The sequence below is a fragment of the Arachis hypogaea genome, chromosome 16, assembly GCF_003086295.3.
Source record: "Arachis hypogaea cultivar Tifrunner chromosome 16, arahy.Tifrunner.gnm2.J5K5, whole genome shotgun sequence".
Lineage (NCBI taxonomy): Eukaryota > Viridiplantae > Streptophyta > Magnoliopsida > Fabales > Fabaceae > Arachis > Arachis hypogaea.
The window spans coordinates 9,206,703-9,224,976 of NC_092051.1; the positions used below are offsets into that span (position 1 = coordinate 9,206,703).

The 18,274-nt window shown below is 35.9% G+C and overlaps 1 protein-coding gene across 1 annotated transcript; it reads right to left on the reverse strand.

Moving 5' to 3' along the window:
• Positions 1 to 837: 837 nt before the first annotated feature.
• On the reverse strand, positions 838 to 18,274 carry LOC112756317 (ferredoxin-dependent glutamate synthase, chloroplastic; the record flags this gene model as incomplete). The annotated part of the gene is given in 33 exon segments (XM_025804850.3): positions 838 to 1,390; positions 1,535 to 1,618; positions 1,966 to 2,044; positions 2,172 to 2,410; positions 2,636 to 2,729; positions 2,820 to 2,962; positions 3,467 to 3,565; positions 3,659 to 3,787; positions 3,930 to 4,004; positions 4,092 to 4,289; positions 4,385 to 4,480; positions 4,595 to 4,693; positions 4,776 to 5,015; positions 6,050 to 6,160; positions 6,304 to 6,501; positions 6,588 to 6,703; positions 6,790 to 6,886; positions 7,272 to 7,377; positions 7,517 to 7,575; positions 7,880 to 8,009; positions 8,365 to 8,522; positions 9,384 to 9,599; positions 9,708 to 9,818; positions 10,156 to 10,315; positions 10,730 to 10,875; positions 11,662 to 11,754; positions 12,326 to 12,422; positions 13,168 to 13,238; positions 14,633 to 14,731; positions 15,029 to 15,160; positions 15,238 to 15,680; positions 16,253 to 16,565; positions 17,957 to 18,274. Coding segments are annotated over 33 exon segments (4,884 nt in total). The 3' UTR covers positions 838 to 1,222.

An 18,274-nucleotide genomic window follows, 5' to 3' on the forward strand; every position in this document is an offset into this window, starting at 1 on the left:
AGGACCACCATCACACTATTAAATATTAATCGTGCTTCTTGATATTTAATACTGTTTTTAGTATAACAAAAAAATCAGGGTATAAGGATAGAGACTTTTATTTGTTTATTTTTGGCTCTGTGATACAGACTTTTAATTTATGAGATTTTGAGAAATGCTCTTTTAGTTGCTTTGAATTATACTTTCTTAAAGCTAAGTGGACTAAACTCTGCTTGATAAGCGTCTCTTGAAATTTACAATTATTTTTTGTTTTAGATTAAACCGTCCTCAATCCTATACGTTACAATATCACAAACTTAAACATACTACACACTCGGGCATGCAATATTTAAGAATTTGCATCCACTATTTAGCCTCAGTCAAGTTTTGAATCCAGATATAGCATTTTAAGAGGCACCAAAATTTGTCACTAAACAATTTCTTATCACACTAAATAGAATCAGCTATATAGATCAAACAACAATAAATCCTATCATATATTATATCTATAATAGAATTATTTATGCGTAAATCTCTTTTAATCACATCATAAATTGAAATTTACAACACATTTGAAAAAACATTTACAGTGCTACTGTTCAGGAAAGCTACTTACATGCCTCGTGTAAGTAATGCAATAGAATGTGATATTTGCTACGGACTTATTACTTAAGTAGCATTTTAGTGGGTGACTTGTAAGTATTAGTTTTGTAAACACTGAAGGCCTGTCCTAACCTAGTAGGATAATCCATGTCAAACCTAATTAAAAAGATGGGGGTGTAATGCAGAGTATAACAATATAGCGTGCAGAAACAATCACAAGTTCACAACTACGTGAATATGGACGCGTTTCAATAATTCACGCTAAAATAATAATTTTTCATTTGATCAGATGATAACAGCCCCAACTAATTTATTGTTACCACTCACAAAAAGTCCCAATCAGATTCGAAACAGCTGCATTTTATTTACAATTTTCTTTCTTGCAAATGCCTATACAAAAGCGCTGAAGTAGGTTAAGGCCGACGCTTCATATTGATTCATATGGGGGTGGCCTCAATGCAAATATGATGAGAATGAAATGCAGCCACTTGGTTCCAAGGAATGATTTATGTCGTATTTTGTCACCATTTTCCAGTCTGAGTGATAGCCTCTTCGACTTCTGTACAAAGCAGGGATGCCATTGCAGCGGCTCCACAGTCCCGTGTAAATCGATGTAAGCATTGCATACATCGTTGATAATCTACGCAGACTGCAAAGAAGTGGTGACCTGCTCTGCAGAAGATGTTTCGTACTTGGGATTGGCCTCAGGGGTGTCTTCTTCGCTAGGTGGAACCAATTGCCAGAATAGTTGTAAATACTTGTCCCAGTCCTTCAGAATAACTGCACCTTTGTTGCTACCGGTTTTTTCCTTCACAAACAAGAGGTTTAAAAAATTTCATTTGTGCATATCAAATAATATAAAATGGATAAAATATCTGCATAAAATTTTGCCTATGTGAGGGTTGCACATGCAATGTGTAAAAGTTATCGTGCATGTAAAGAAGGGGCTTACAACATGGGCTTCAATTAGACTTTTCAGCTGCATCTGCCCCACAGGTGCTGAGACTCTCTGGATTTTCACAATTTCTTTATTTACCTGTAAATAGTATACGATATAAGCATCGAGAAAAGTAAAATAGAAATTATGTTTTTACTCAAAATGTAGAAAATGCTCCCAGACCAGAGAGATTTAAACCAAATTATCCATTTCTTATGTCTGGGGAAGTGAGGGAATCAAAATCCATAAAACAAGAAAAGGGAATATAAACAGTCCATGCATGCACTTGTGTGATAAAAATAGAAAATGGTATCAAGATAGAATGGGATGAGCATAATTGAAATTAAACATCTGAATTGGCAGAATAAGTTGGACGTGCGTTATATCTTTTGTAAATGTGTGGAGAAACAATTGATTTTATCTTTAGACAGGCCACAGGCTCAAACCTTGGGTATAAGAGTATCGTCCTCATCAAGAATGTAAGCCAACCCTCCAGTCATTCCAGCAGCTACATTTCTCCCCACTCTGTCAAGATAAACATGTGAAGATTCAGTTTAATTTTAGTTCAATTCCTTCTATTTGAACTACAGAGAACACAGGGCTGAGAATGAGGGGAAGAATGGTACAACTTCAATATGGAAATGTTACTCACTTTCCGAGGACAACAACACAGCCACCGGTCATGTACTCGCAGCAATGATCTCCTGTGCCTTCAACCACAGCTTCAGCAAGTGAGTTTCTCACAGCAAATCTCTCCCCAGCCTTCCCTTTAACAAAGACCTGCCCACCTGTGGCCCCATACAAGCAAGTGTTCCCCACAATAGCTGCGTCTTCGGGTTGAAACCCTGTCTTTTCAACTGGAGTGACAACCAACTCCCCTCCAGCCATGCCCTGGCAACAGCAGCTAAAAATATCAGGACACGGTATGCTAAAAGTTGAGTATCTAACAAAAATGTTCAGCATAGCTACTATAAGTCTATAACACAAGCATCCATTTCGCTCACTACAATGATGAATGGGTGCATTAAACCAGGATAACTTCATATTCCCAAATTAGTTATATTTCGCATAAATAATATCATCCAATCCAAGGACAGAAGAGAATAAAAATGATACCTTCCCCACATAATCATTAGCCTCTCCTATCAGGCGAATGTTCATTCCGGGTGTCAAAAAGCACCCAAATGACTGTCCGGCACTTCCAGTAAATCTGGCAGCATGGAGATAAAAGATTGAACTTTGCTTTAAATATGTCCAGATTTAAGATATTAGATACCAAGCTCCAAACGAGAAATCTTACGTTATATTCAGTTGTCCAGCAAAACCAGTGTCACCATACTTCTTTGCAATGCTACCAGCTAACCGCCCACAAACAGCACGATCAACGTTGTATATGTTTATGGTCTTACTAACTACTTTCTCATTTTTTATGGCATCTGCAATCTGCACACAAGACATTGTTACAGAAGACTCGTCTACAACATTTCCCATTTCATTCCACAAGTCATTGAAAAATTTGTACGGAAAGTGAATTAGGATTTTTGTATTTTATTTTCTATTTTTTTCAGTTCAACACTTCATGCTCATAATATTGCATCTAATTAAACATTTTTTTAACAAATTGAATTATTTATTAGGATAGACAAATAATTGAAATGTTTTTTTTCTCTCAAATATATATAAACATTTTACAAGAGTTAAGGAATTAAGAACAATGAAATCAACATCCAAAGAAAGAGGCAAGATATAAAGCATAAATATTGTCTTTAAAAAAAATTCACAAAAATTCTCCTAACCCCCATGGCCCACAATGTACCCACTCTCTTGTTGAATATTAACTGAAAAATAAATTAGAACTAGGTATACAATATACAATTTTTTTTCTCACCATCAAAATAAAATATTTTCATTACCAACACCTATAACGATAAGTGTTTATACTTTTACCTCTGGATCAGCTAGCAAGACATCATCCAGAACAGGGCCATTAGTATGAGCCTCCTGATTCCTAATTGTTGTACTGCTCCATTTAGGCAACCCCACACTCTGAAAATAAACAATCCATTACACACAAGATAGAGAAGCAGCTATTTATTTAACTGATAAAAGCAAAGAAAGGAAAAAAGTGGCAGTACATACAGAGAGGAGATAATTTAGGTCTAGATGTTGAGTTTTCACTAGAGATATGTCTCTTGGTTGCAACAACTCTGTCCGGCCAATTACATCATCTAATTTCTCATACCCAAGCTGTGCCAATATGCCTCTTACCTGGCCAAATAGTAACATTTATCAGAACCAAGAAGAGGAAAACACCACTTCATCCAAACTTCAATGGCGCATGAAATTATAATCAGTAACAACAAAGTGACATTAAGAAGAATATGGAAGTATCAACAGCAACCACAAGTACCTCCTCAGCAACATACAAAAAGTAGTTGACAAGATCACCAGGAACACCAGGAAAGCGTGCACGCAACTCTTCCCTCTGAAATGTAATGAGTAGAAGTCTCATGAGATAAGAGCGAAGAGTAATCATACCGTAAAACATATAATCACAAATAATTTTCAAAACCTGACTGGCAACACCAACTGGACAATTATTGGTGTGGCAAATACGGGCCATAACACAACCAGTAGCAATCATTGCCACTGAACCAAATCCATATTCATCAGCACCCATTACTGCTGCCATCATGACATCAACTCCACTTCGAAATCCTCCATCAACTCTGAGAATTACCCTTTCCCTGAGTCCATTTTCAATGAGTGTCTGAAAATAGAGCAGTCCACAAGAAAACATTTCATAACTTCCAATAATAGAGAATCACAAATTGATATTACACAGTTCCATGATTCAATTGTAACCTGGTGAGATTCTGTAAGACCAAGTTCCCAAGGACCACCAGCATGCTTGATGGAACTTATAGGGCTTGCTCCTGTTCCACCATCATGCCCTGAAATCTGCAAGTCAATCACATCATCATACACTATACTCCACAAAGAATCGCAAATAAATATATAAGAATGTTGTTGATGTGGATCATAAATTTATAAATGAAAGGTCACAGTAGATACCTGGATAATATCGGCATTGCCCTTGGCGACCCCAGATGCAACAGTACCAATTCCAGCTTCCGCCACCAGTTTTACAGAAACCTTGGCCTTAGGATTCACCTGTTCAACCAAATTATGATGGAAATTTGTGCTCAAGAAATACATGATTTTAGCAAGTAAATAAAACACACACAGGAGTTACCTGATGAAGATCAAAGATCAACTGAGCAAGGTCCTCAATAGAATAAATGTCATGATGAGGAGGTGGAGAGATAAGCGGAACCCCTGGTTTGGAATTTCTCAACCTAGCAATATACATGCTAACTTTTTTCCCAGGCAATTGTCCACCTTCCCCAGGCTTTGCACCTTGGGCAATCTTGATTTCTAATTGATCAGCATTTGCCAAGAATGTTGGGGTAACACCAAACCTTCCTGAAGCAACCTGAAGAGAATGCAATATATTATTATATTTTAGCATATAACTACTCCCTGCCACAATGTCTGGACAAATAGAATTGTTAGCTGACCAATGTTAGATTATATACATCCTACACCAAGATGATTGCCGGTTATGGAAATTAAACTTGCACTCTTGAACTAAAAACTAACTAGGGACACGAATTTAGAGCAGAATGAATATTTATTTAGTATATCAATGATATATCACACTTCTAAGATCATGATTTATGTCAGTAAAGGTTCCTTCAAGCATCTGGATTCTTATGATATAATGCCACAGGAAGGTCATCACATGTTGGTAGCATCAGAATGTCTAGTTCTTCTAGAATAACCCAAAATTATTTGCGATTCTTAAGTTTGAAACATTTACCTTCTCATCTCCGAAGGATATTGAAACAATTGCTTAAGTTTTACAGTGGAGAAGAGAAGACTACCCTCTTATTGTGATGATCTTTTCCTTTTCTTGCATTTTTCTCCCTGGAGGCTAATATCCACAAGTAACAATTTTATTTTTTTAATTCTAGGATCTGGTAAGTATGGATGGCAGAAAGAGGAGCAATTAGTTATAGTTATAGTTTCGTTTTGAGTTTTCTTTTGAAGGGAGGGAGCCTAGAGAGACTTGGATTGAGTCGTGTGACCTCAAGATCACATATTCAAGCTGTGGAATTATCCAATGATGCTTGCGTTAGGTTAGGTTGCCTACGCGGCAAAGTTTGCACTACCTCATGACCAACAAATTACACTCATAAAATTGCAAGACATCATCTGAGCAAATCAGATCACGGTTTTTAATTTGGTCCATTTAATGCAAACGTTCTTGGGAAGATCTAAACTTTCAGTATTTTATAAATTGTTTATGGTTAATAGGTATTCTGACCAAAGATAGAAAACAGCCTATGGATCAAAATAATCTATCCGAAGAAGTTTCTGACATCCAAAATAAATAGCACTTTACTTTATGTCCTCCATTGACATAGTTAATGAAAGTATTTTTTTGAAAATTTTCAGAACAATGACCTGCTTGATAGCACTGGTAGCAGTATCCCCATTCTGAAGACCTTTAAGATGTGGAAGAGTTGGAGAGTAACCATCGACAACATCCGTAAGTGGTTTCCAGCGAATAGGATCCTGAATGCAATATATGGAAATATCAAATTGTAGTGCAAGTCAATAAGATTTTATGGACGTAAACAAAAGAAAATTCAGTTTCTTTATATTCCATATGAATGCATATATATAAAACTGGTTTTATTGGAAGCAAATTGTATTACCTCACCACCTTCCCCTGAATTTGATTTTCCACCTAATCTGTTCATTGCAATTGCAATTGCTTCATGAGTTTCTCTTGAAATAGCTCCAAGAGACATCCCACCAGTGCAGAACCGTTGCACAATAGCTGAAGCAGGTTCAACCTTCCCTACAGGTATTGGAGCTCGATCACTTTTGAACTCAAGAAGATCACGAAGAACCTGCAATAAAAAAACAGAGATCTCAAATAACATTTTGGGTAATAAAATGCAAGATAAAGGCAGAAACTAGGATCTTTAAGACTCACATTCACAGGTCGGTTAGCCAAATGCTGCTGATAAACTGAAAAGGCACTTTGACTTTTTTGACGAACAGCTTTGTGGAGCAACTTTGACATCTCTGGGTTATTTGCATGATACTCCCCTTCAAAAATATATATCATAGTCAGTCATTTTTTATGTATCCAAAATAATCACTTAAATACAATTTCATTGATCAGTAAAGCATACCTCCCGGTCTGAACTGAATAAATCCAAAATTTTCCAATCTTTTGGCCGTATCTTCAGAAAATGCCTTCACCCAGAAAGACAGAGTCTCTCTCGCTAACTGCACCAAAAAGAGAGAGAGAGAGAGAGAGAGAGAGAGAGAGAGAGAGAGAGAGAGAGAGAGAGAGAGAGAGGAATGTCTCATTATATGAGTGATATATGTAATAATGTAAATTTAGCACATATGCAACAGGATGAATTAATACCCTGTAGAAGAATACAATCGACACTATTTATGCAGAAGAAATATGTATAATTTCACCTAATGTTGGTAATTGAAAATTTCTTTTTTGCTCAAAGATGGGAGTGTAATTTTCTAATGTACAGGATTAGTAAACCACGTTAGCATGTAATGCTCAATGTAATAGTTGTTAAATCTGCAAATAAATATTTACAAGCATGATATGCATTTTATTCACAAGATACAGTTCTGTATTCTTCCTGACCTCGTCAAAAGTTAATCCCCCAATTTTTGACATACTTCCTCTGAATGCAAGATCGACAACTTCCTTTCCTAATCCATAGATTTCAAAAATCTGTGCACCGCAGTAACTGCATACATGGAAGTAATTAATAAATTGACTTGTCAAAAAAAGCATAAGCATGACATCCTTAAGGAAGGAAAAGAATCAAAACACAAGAAAATACTATTTTCTTTTGACCCTTCAGCTCTTTAACATAAATCACATACCTTGAAAGCAATGAGATCCCCATTTTGGAAAGGATTTTAAGAAGACCCGCTTTTACAGCCTAAAATTCATACAAATGCAAGATAATTTGCTATCAGAGATCACATTCTTTTATTAAGAATTAATTAACAGAAAGAAGGAAATGTCACCATGAAGCAGAACAAAATTTCTTCTCTTAAACATCAAGGTTAGAATTTTGATATTCTTGTTTTTTGAGACTCATTATGTTAGCAGCCTTGACTGGCTAATGGCAGTTGGTACTATACTTGACCTAGATTATTGGTATATATAAGTGTATTAGGACAATGTTGTATCAACCCACATCATATCTTAAGTAGTCTTTCAGTTTGAAGATGATCACTAACCTTGGTGTAATTATTCTGGGCCTGCTCAATTGAGACAGTAGGCATCTTTCCATTCCTCATCAGGTTTACAGTTTTGTTACTCAAACGCCACTGTCGACATGTCTCCAATGCCAAGTATGGACAGACAGCACTAAAAAATGAAATTAGAAACATCATGAAGTGCTCAATAAGATAGAGGCAAGCGAAATGGTTCACAGTTTCCACTGCTCCCAACAACTCACGCAAGGTGGACCTATCTATAGTCACACCAGCAAACAGTGGTTCATGGGAAAACCAAAAACTCAGTTTTGTTCCAGTTTAAATGAGAATTGGCTTCTTGACAAGGGTGAGAATACAACTGTGTTATAACTGGCAAACTAATAATCTAAGACAAAAAATGAAAAATAGATAATAGAACACTAGTCCAATTTAAGATAAAAAAAAACAATATGGAAACAGGAGACTTAAAAATCATCAAAAAAGCTTCAGTGGAGACAGTAAACAACCTTGCACCATATCCTATTAAGCACGCAAACTGATGAGTGCTAAAGCACTGAGCAGTGTCTGCTACAATTGAAGCTGACATCCGCAGGCCATTTTGGATTAGATGCTGATGAACTGTCCCAACAGCAAGAAGTATTGGAATTGCAGGATGTGTTGGTTCCTGGGGTTAAACAAAGACAAAAGAGGGGGAATGCATCATGACAAATTAGACAGGAAAAAAAGATTAAAAAAAGGATCATTGAAAATTATTGATAGCTATTCACAAAAATTCTTCACTGTTATTATAAATGCAAAATTTAGAAATAATATTGTATTTATTGATACCATAATATAATATTCAGTTCCCTTCATCGTCTCAAGTAAAACTTCATTTTCCAAAGTCAAATTACTGTTCAACTTTTTAAGCAGAGGGGAGTTACAGAAAAGGGAGATCACTTGAAATATTTTCCTGTGATTAATCTCTCAGGTTTTGGCCAAAGTATAAAAGCAGAAGTTGGGGCACTGTACTTCATTTTCTCCATATGGTGTCTTTTGTTGGAAAGAAATTCTCACATTTTTACAGGAAGATATGTGTCACTAGATTTACTTCCAACCAGTCTTAAGTTCAGCACATGGTTATCTTTCCAGGAGTGTCTTTGGTAAAACAAGTAGTTACAGAAATTATTGGCTTGAGCCTATTTATACCATCACAATTAAGATCTCCAGAGTGCTTCTTAGACAATACACTTCTATCAATTTACATAAGACTGTGTTATCCATTCATTCAACAGATTTAAATTTAAAATTAAATTAAGATTTCTAAAAAGACAACCAACTGATAGGATTGTAACCAGAAGCAGACAAAGTCTCCAAACACTAAGAAATGAGGACTATCTATTATTGATGCAGACAAAAGTGTATCACATTTAAGGATTATCTAATAAAAATGACTCAAATCATCACTTCAATCCATCCTTAAGCACTATGATATTGATATATCCAATTAGGTAGAAGCATAAAAACACTATTAGATGGTCTTTACCAGTGAATCTGAGCGGTCTGAAAGAATTAGCAACTGGGAACCATTTCTAACAGCTTCATCTGCAGCTTCACAAAGCTTATTTAATGCTTTCTCCACGGAACCATCAATCCCCTTACTTATATCAAAAAATACGGGCAATACATGTGGTTTTAAGTGGGCATCTTTTTGTAACAGCTCAAGATCTCCTTCATTCAGTACAGGGCTAGACAATGTAACCTGCTCCAGATAATACAATCAAGCTTGTGGACAACAAAGAGCAACAGAATCATAGAAGTTACTAGAGAAAAGAACAAAAAAAAAATTATCAAAGGTATGTTAAGATACCTGAGAAGCATTCTGTGGTCCAACTTCCAAAATATTCCTTCGCTTCCCTATATTGACTTCAAGAGACATAACCAATCCTTCTCGAAGTGGATCAATAGCAGGATTTGTAACCTGTACTCCAGAATATATAATAAAAGTATAAAACAGGTGGTAGAAGACAGAAATAAATTTAGAATATTCATAAAAAGATATGTCATATTTAACAATGAAATAAACCATATAAGATAAAGACAACAGACAGATATATAGAATCTAAAAAGTGACATACAGTATTTACCAAGGCAAACAGCACAGTCAATTATGCCATGACATCGCACGATGTGTAAAACATGGTCACAGACATAATTATAGGAGTGACTTGGCAGTTGATACTATGATAGCAAAATTAAGTCACAGGTAATAAATAGGTTACATGTTGAACAAGTTATCAGAAAGAAACTTAGCTGACCTGTGCAAACCGTTGCTTAAAATAATCAAAAAGCATGTGAGGCTTCTGAGACAATGCAGCCAATGGAATATCATCTCCCATGCAAAATGTGGGCTCCTTTCCTTGAGCAGCCATGGATTCGATCACCATCTGGACATCTTCACTAGAGTACCCAAATGCCCTGCTCCCACCAAACAGAGGTTTAGTAAGAACTACATAAGATGTTATATTGTATGCTGCAATAAAAGAAAAATATAACTGAACAACAAGAATAGAACATTAACTTATAGTTTAGATATGGTTACAAGATATTTGTTAAAGCAGGAGACACTATACACATGAAGGTACTTTTCCCACTTCATAGAGAACAATATTTTACCCCCCAAAAGAAAACATTTCATCTTTTACAATTGCAAAAATTCATTTTTAAACCAGTATTCCTAATCCTCATAAAAGTCAAGCTAGCAAATAAAGCTCTAAATACAGTGATAGCAGCATGTAAAACAATAATTTATGATTTATTACAACACCGCTTTGGAACAACTTCCATCATCAAGGATAAATATTTTAGGAAAAAGCTACATAAAACTCTCACTGTTGGTGTCTTAATATTGCATCATTGTCCATCATAGCTGCTGAAAGGAAGTTCACAGGCTTCAAAGGCCGCATATTTTCCTTAATCCAGTTCCCGTATGGGTTTGATAAGGCTACTCGCTTTTTAACCTCTGTATTCTCATACACCTGCCGTATAAGTGTTTGGTATGTAAAATAATCACACAGGATATTATACATTGTTGCTTTTGATAGGCATTTATTGAAAATGGAAGGTGAGTAGAGAAAAAACAAACATGTAGGCACTCTTGCATCAGCAACCACAATTTTAAACAATAGAATCAATCGATCATAACTGCCACCACATATTGTTACAAGGAAACACCAAGTGACATGGATTGATTATTAGTTAATCAAACACATTTTATGATACAGTTAAATGTAAAAACTACTGATGAGGCTTCACTTAACGCCTAAGAGTTTGAAAGATATGGTTATCGATATGGTATTAGTATTATATCCTCAACTTCCAAGTCCAATCCTAATTGACCCACTTGTCTGCGTAAAATAGTTAAATTTTTCACACATGGTATGTACACGTCTAGCTCAAAGGGCTCACCAGTGTGGTGACTTGTTAGATATAGAACCTATTTAATAACTATGTTATTCACCTAACAGCTTTAGTTTTGAGACTGGTGAATGTTGACAAATAAGAACCTAATATGACAGAATGGTGAATTCCAAAACTCTCATATGTTTCCAACAGGATCATTTATACTCTCCAATCATATTATATAACTCTTAACCATGTTGAGCTTTTTTAACTATTCTCTGACTCTTGTAAAGTAAGTTACATAATTTCAGCAACAATAAAAAAGGGGAAAAAGGAAAGAGCAAAGCAATGTGGTTACAGCCACTAGAAGAAATATGCTTATTTCAATTATCCCAAAAACAAGAAAATGTTTCAGTGCAAACCTGACCACCATTCAAATCAACTGTTATCATCATGCCTGGACCTAATCGGCCTTTCAAGATAACCTTCGAATCATCCACCGGTACCACACCAACCTAGAAGAGAATGAGACAAGCCATAAAATCTTCAATGATGTCTTGAATCCAATAATTGAAAGTCATGAACCAGAATCAATGCATGTGGAACTACTTATCATTACTGCATATAAGTATTAAGGATAATAAACTTTATAAAATGTGTTTTAAAAAGAACAAAAACTCTGAAGGGAAAATAAGTTATTTACAAGTAAAACCATTGAAGGAAAATAAGTTATTTACAAGTGAAACCATTGAAGGAAAATAAGTTATTTACAAGTGAAACCATCCAAGGAAAGGAAAGCAAGACCCACATACATGGGAAAGAACAGACAAATGATCAGAAATACAATATTTGTAATCCTACCCTTTATTTTGCATTTATGTGTGAAATCAGTCTTTGTTTAACATAACTTTTGTTACTTATTTAATAAACAGACTTTAAGCAAATAATCAAAATCATGATATTGAGAAGCAAAAAAATAAAAAGGACATAATAATCAATTATTTTTCTCTACCCAAGATACAGAAGCTCTGATCATACAACATCAATAAAAAATATAATCCAATGAATGGAAATTAGGGAATTCACCTCAGAGGCCACATAGACCATATTGTCTGATGTTCGCCAATACCGAGCAGGTCGGAGTCCATTACGGTCAAGACATGCACCAACAGTTTTTCCATCACTGTGCAACAACAATTGGCCAACAGACAATCAGGAAAGAAAAAAAAAGGAGGGGGGAGGAGACTAATTCATACTATTTACAGTTTACAAAGATTAAATTCAAATTAACTGGGAAATTTTGTCTAAATAATGCACAAAGCTAATATTTGCATGATGAAATAAAATTGCAACACAAAAAAAAAATACTTTAAACAAACTTCCCCTATATTTATTATCCTCCTAGCAAGCCCTTCAGATTCCTACTCTAGCCAACAAAGGTTAAGCTAGAACCTCCTCACTTGTACTTTTAGTGTCAAATGACTAAGCTTCAATGAATAATGCTACTCTCAATTGCTTTAAAGTCAGGTCCCATAAATAAGGATGGAGTAAGATACTAACAAGGTAATCATGTTCTGGATTATTTAGGGCCCGTTTGGGAAGCTTCAAAAGTAACTTTTTTGAGTTTTTGACTTATGAAAAGTAATAGTATTAATAGTATTAATGTTTGGTGCAATTTTCAAAACCAAATTGCAACTTTCTAAGAAGCTATTTAGGAGCTTATAGAGAAGTTAAAAAAAATGACTTCTCTCATAATACTACTACTTTTTATCACATTTCTATAAAATAAGTACTTTTAGAACTAAAAATTCAAACACAAAATAACTTATTTATAAATTACTTTTAATATAATCATTTATTATTTAAGCTATTTTTTCAAAAGTAACTTAATTAAGTTGTTTACCCAAACTTGGCCTTAGCCTTTTTACCTGAATAAAAGCAAGGCTGGTCCATCCCAAGCTTCCATCTGACCCTTGTAGTAGTCATAGAAGTCAACCACCTAGGAAGTGAAGACAGAATTAAGGGACCTTTAATGCATAATTCAAGAGAATGGATTCCGAGGATTGTTAGAAATAATCAAGAAGATGCAACAGACAAGAATTTGCAGTTTTGTGAATCAAGCTTGGAAAATGAGTATTGAAAGCATTCATCTTAAAGTGGGTGGGGGCTTACAGCCAGTCAGCCACTCCAGAAAATCTACTCAGTTATTTACTCTTTTTTTTCTTTTTCTTTTTCCCCCCTTTCTCAGCATCCACTTGTAACTTAAGCTCACGTTACATCGGCAGAAATTCTATTTAACACTGCTTTGACTTTTGTAATCATACTCATTGTCCAAGCCTATACTCATCATCTTCATTCAACTAGTTCGCTAGTTCCAGCTAAATGTTGATAAACATGAGGAAAATCAAGATATTCTGTTTAATCTGAAGTAGAAAAGTAAATTATTATTGTCAAAACATAATGGAAATATCACAAAGAACTGAATGGATAAGAGATAACACAAAAAAGGAATGACCATTTCAAAACCTAGGTGCCTTTCAAATTTATAAATTTAGATTTAACTAAGAATGATATGGTCTTTCGTTTCTTTTCTTATTAAAAAATAAAAAAATGACTAAAGGAGACCAAGGGGTAAAATCTATTTAAACTAGTAATCTTCCCAAAATATGAGAGCAAGGAAAAAGGATGAATTCAACTTTAGATCAAGTTGAATTTGGTTGTCAGAAAACCATATTTCAATTGCCTATCAATGCCTTTCATTCCATAAATGGTTACAGTTTCAAACTACTTCACTATGTTGATACGGAACAATTCTATCAAAAGGCTAAAAAGGAAACCAGTTACCCGTGAAGTTATACCTAGAGCGTTAGATGATACACATCTAACGGCCTCAGAATCATTCACGTGGTCGACCCCTGATTTTATGATTACTATTACACTCGACACTGTAGTTACTCATGATATACCAACAACACTCCAGTTAATAGCTATATTGAGACTTCAATAAAAGTAAACACAAAATATATACCAAACACTTGGATCAGTCCTCCATTCCACTGAGAGTTCCTATCACCAGGTCATCCATCCCCCATTCCCCCAAGCAATCCCATTCCACTATTCTCTTTAGTGAAAACCACTTTTTTTGAGTTAAAAGGAACACAATCTTTTAATGTGCCAATCAAACAGGGTTGTTCCCCACTGTGGATAAACAAAGAATCTCTCTGCAAAGTTTTGTTACAATTTGAGAAATAATAGAAACAATCACAAGTATGACATGCAAATGATAGGACAGATAGAGCATACAAAATGAGAATTTATAACATAAAACGGCAATGTGGATACCACAAGCACTTGAAGATAAAATGTCAGTTGTTAAAGAAAAAGACACATTACCTCAGGGTATTTGATTGACAGTGTTGGATGATTTTTGTAAGCCTCGGGAACAAGAATCATCATAGCTTCCTCAGGACTGCGACCACTTCTTATTAATAACTGAACCATAGAAGACCATTCAAATTAAGATATAAAAATGACCATAGTTTCTTGTGTTCAATTGACAAAGAAAGGAATAAACGAAAAACAACAGTTAAACAAAGGAGGATAAGGAATCATCCAAGAGGAGGAAAAAAGGACAGGACAAAAGAAGAGTAGCCTAGAAGATCCCATTCACCATTCCCTATGTACTTTCTCAAAAGAAACCCTCCCCCCTTTTCTCTGCAAACATATCATGAGTGACAGCCACATGGAATTTACATAACTAATAACTTAATTTGTCAGTAATTGACATACTTCTGCAGCACTGTCAAGATTTGCCGAGTCTGATGCCTTTGGATTTCCAAATGGACGAATTTCATTTTCACGATCTCGCCATACAGGCGACTTTAACGATGTCTCTCTTGATTGCATCCAGTTCAAATTCCCCTGCACAAATATTTGGTCATTTCATACATTGAAATAAATTAAAATTTCTTGGAAAGAACATGCCAATGAAACTCAACCTGTATGGTATTGATCTCTCCATTGTGACCAAGAAGCCGCATTGGTTGTGCAAGTGGCCATCTGGGACTGGTATTTGTACTATATCTTCGATGATAAATGGCAAAGGGGGACTTGTAAAGATCATTTTGAAGGTCAGAATAAAATAACCCAAGAACTTCTGAGCGAAGCATCCCCTTGTAAACTATTGTTTGATTGGATAAAGAACAGAAATAAGTCTCACTTCCCCAAGTTTCTGAGCTTACTGCTTTTTCAATCAATTTCCGACAGATGTACAGTTCTCGTTCAATGTCATCAACATTTTCTTCTTTCACAATCTTAACAAATACCTGCTGTATGTTGGGCATGGTCTCCTTCGCATAATAACCTACCACAGAACTATTTACAGGGACAGGCCTCCACCCAAGCACCTCAAGACCTTCTTGCCGAAAAATATTTACAATAACTACAGAAGATTTTTTAGAAATGCAAGTCAGAACACCACTATATTAAAATTGCTGATTTACAGTGCAAAATTCAGTTTGAGACAGTTGAGAGAATGTTAAGCAATAGATCATTTTTGACCAATTACTATGCACAAGAATATTTATGAAGAAAAAATATTAACATTACACAATTAACATTACATTACATTGAGCTCCATATTTTATCTAAACAAATAGTTTCTCTTTGATGCCTTATCTAAAACAATCGCATCTTGACGCAAGCCTTAAAGATTCAACATAACCTTACATAGGTTTTTTTGCACATCCCTCCTCTTTACTATTGTTATTATTGTTTTATCTAAGCAGATTCTACATACCGCACATCTACAAAGATTGGTGTATTGCTGCTGATAACTATGCAAAGCTACAAAACTGTATAGGAAATAAAGAATGACTGACTCCCTTGCCCTTGATTAGAGATTCAACAAGTATCACGAATGTATTCACAAGTAGTTATACACGCAAATCTTAGTGAAGCCCAAAAAACAAAAACGGACATCAATGGATGACACCAAAGTAACATTATTATTACCTTTCTTGGCCTCATTCAGAAGTTCAACTTCTTTGGGTAGGAAAACCATTCCAACACCAGTGTGCAACTTATCAAAGGAAGCAATCCCTTGCTTATCTGCCCAATTGTCAAATAGATCCCATGGAATTGAAGTCATCAGCCCTGATCCATCACCAGAGTCATTATCTGCCCCACAGCCACCACGATGTTCCATACAGCCCAAAGCATTTAGAGCATCCTTTACAATATCATGTGATGCTTTATTTTCCAAATTGGCAATGAATCCAACACCACAGGCTCCTCTTTCTGATATTATGTCCTCCAAGTTTGCAACCTGGCCAACAATTGACTAGAATCCCTCAGCATATTGTCATGTAATGCACATGCCACAATGAACAGAAGGCAAGCCTGCCAAGTGCCAGAAATTGAGAAACAACTATCCACGATAGTCCGAACCCTTTAAATTTACAGCAATTAGTAAGGATACATCTGTACCCACGATTGAGAATTTGTCAATCTATAATCTATATTTCTTTCTTCTTATGCAAGACTGCTAATTAAGATTTGAAATACAAAAAGAAACATTCTCTATAATACAAGTTATATCCAACTTATTCAAGGTCCTCTCAGTTAGATTGAATTTTTCATTCCCAACACCATTTCAGGGCAACATAATCTGATAGCTAATGAGGTGAAAGACATCAAAAGAAGAGGGGGGGGGGGGGGGGGGGGGGGGAGTGTTCTTTAGATCTCAGGTTAGATTTTGATAAAGCTTAATGTGAGTTTACTGTGGGTTTATCTCTTATATAAGTTTCTTGAAGGAGAAAGCTTCGGCATTAGATGGATAAACTAGAATTCTACTTGTCTCTTAACTGCTAACTTTTTTACTGGGTAGCCATGACCCAAAGCACAGTTCCTCGACCATTCATGTTCCAGTTGTTTCCTTTACACAGGTGCTTATCTTTTATTAGCAAGTGCATTTTAGAATTTTAGTTGGCTCAACAATGAGGTTTGAGGTCTACTTTAATTTCCTGGTGCTATTCTCCTAATATCCTCTCAGAACAAAACAGAGACAACGATGCAAATTTCTTTTCAATGATAAGTTCTTTGAAGCTTTTGGGCGAAAACATGAAAGCCAACCACGTTAATAGCCATTTGGCAGGCTTGAATGTGAATGTTCACTTAATTTCCTTCAAAACCTCTCTAATTAGTAGTCAAGTTCTACTGTGTCCCCTCACCTACTACAAGGCTCCCTCTCACTCTCCCTTGCCTAAACACAAGCGAGATCAGATCAAGGAAATTCGACGTGCTGTGGCAGTACATCAATACTAGCAACAGTGTTGTTACTGTGGTAATATGTTCTGCCGCATCGCAACAATAATTTCTACTACATCAACTACATCATCCAGCAAATTTTAGCTATGACTGTACGGACAGCATTTTCTTTCAATTTTTGTTCGCCATTGCAGGGAAGTTACAGTCTCTGGTTTGCTCTCATCGCTCCCTCCCCTAACTGACAAAAATTTCTTCCTCGTTTGGATAGCCGTTCTGTTTTTTAATCATAACGTATATCAATTTTCCATTGAGCCGTTAACGTAACTAAGTAACTAACACTAACGATTTCGAGAGAGAGAGTTTACTCCAGTTAATAAAAGCTAAAAAAAATAAAAAAAAAAAGAAAGAAAATTTGCTGTGCTCCTGAAGAAGTGATCACCGAAATCGGACCTGTGGTTTGACATCGGAAGGTTGAGAATGGCGAACTCCGCTGCTACTCTTGTCACTGCTGCATCGGTCGAGTTCGAGAACAGCTCTGACAGCAGAACGACGACGTAGCGGCGCAGCCGGTGTAGAAGGGAAAGCAGAGAGGCGGCGGCGGCGACGCGCTGACGTGTTGGAGCCGAGAGTGGCGAACTGGAGTAGAAGACGCGAGTCGGTTCCGGCAGCTAAGATCGAGGACGGTAACGGCTCTCGGTGCAGCTGAGAAACAGAAGGCACCGAGTGCAGCGCCATAATAATAATAATAACGAAAAACTAACAGAGCAG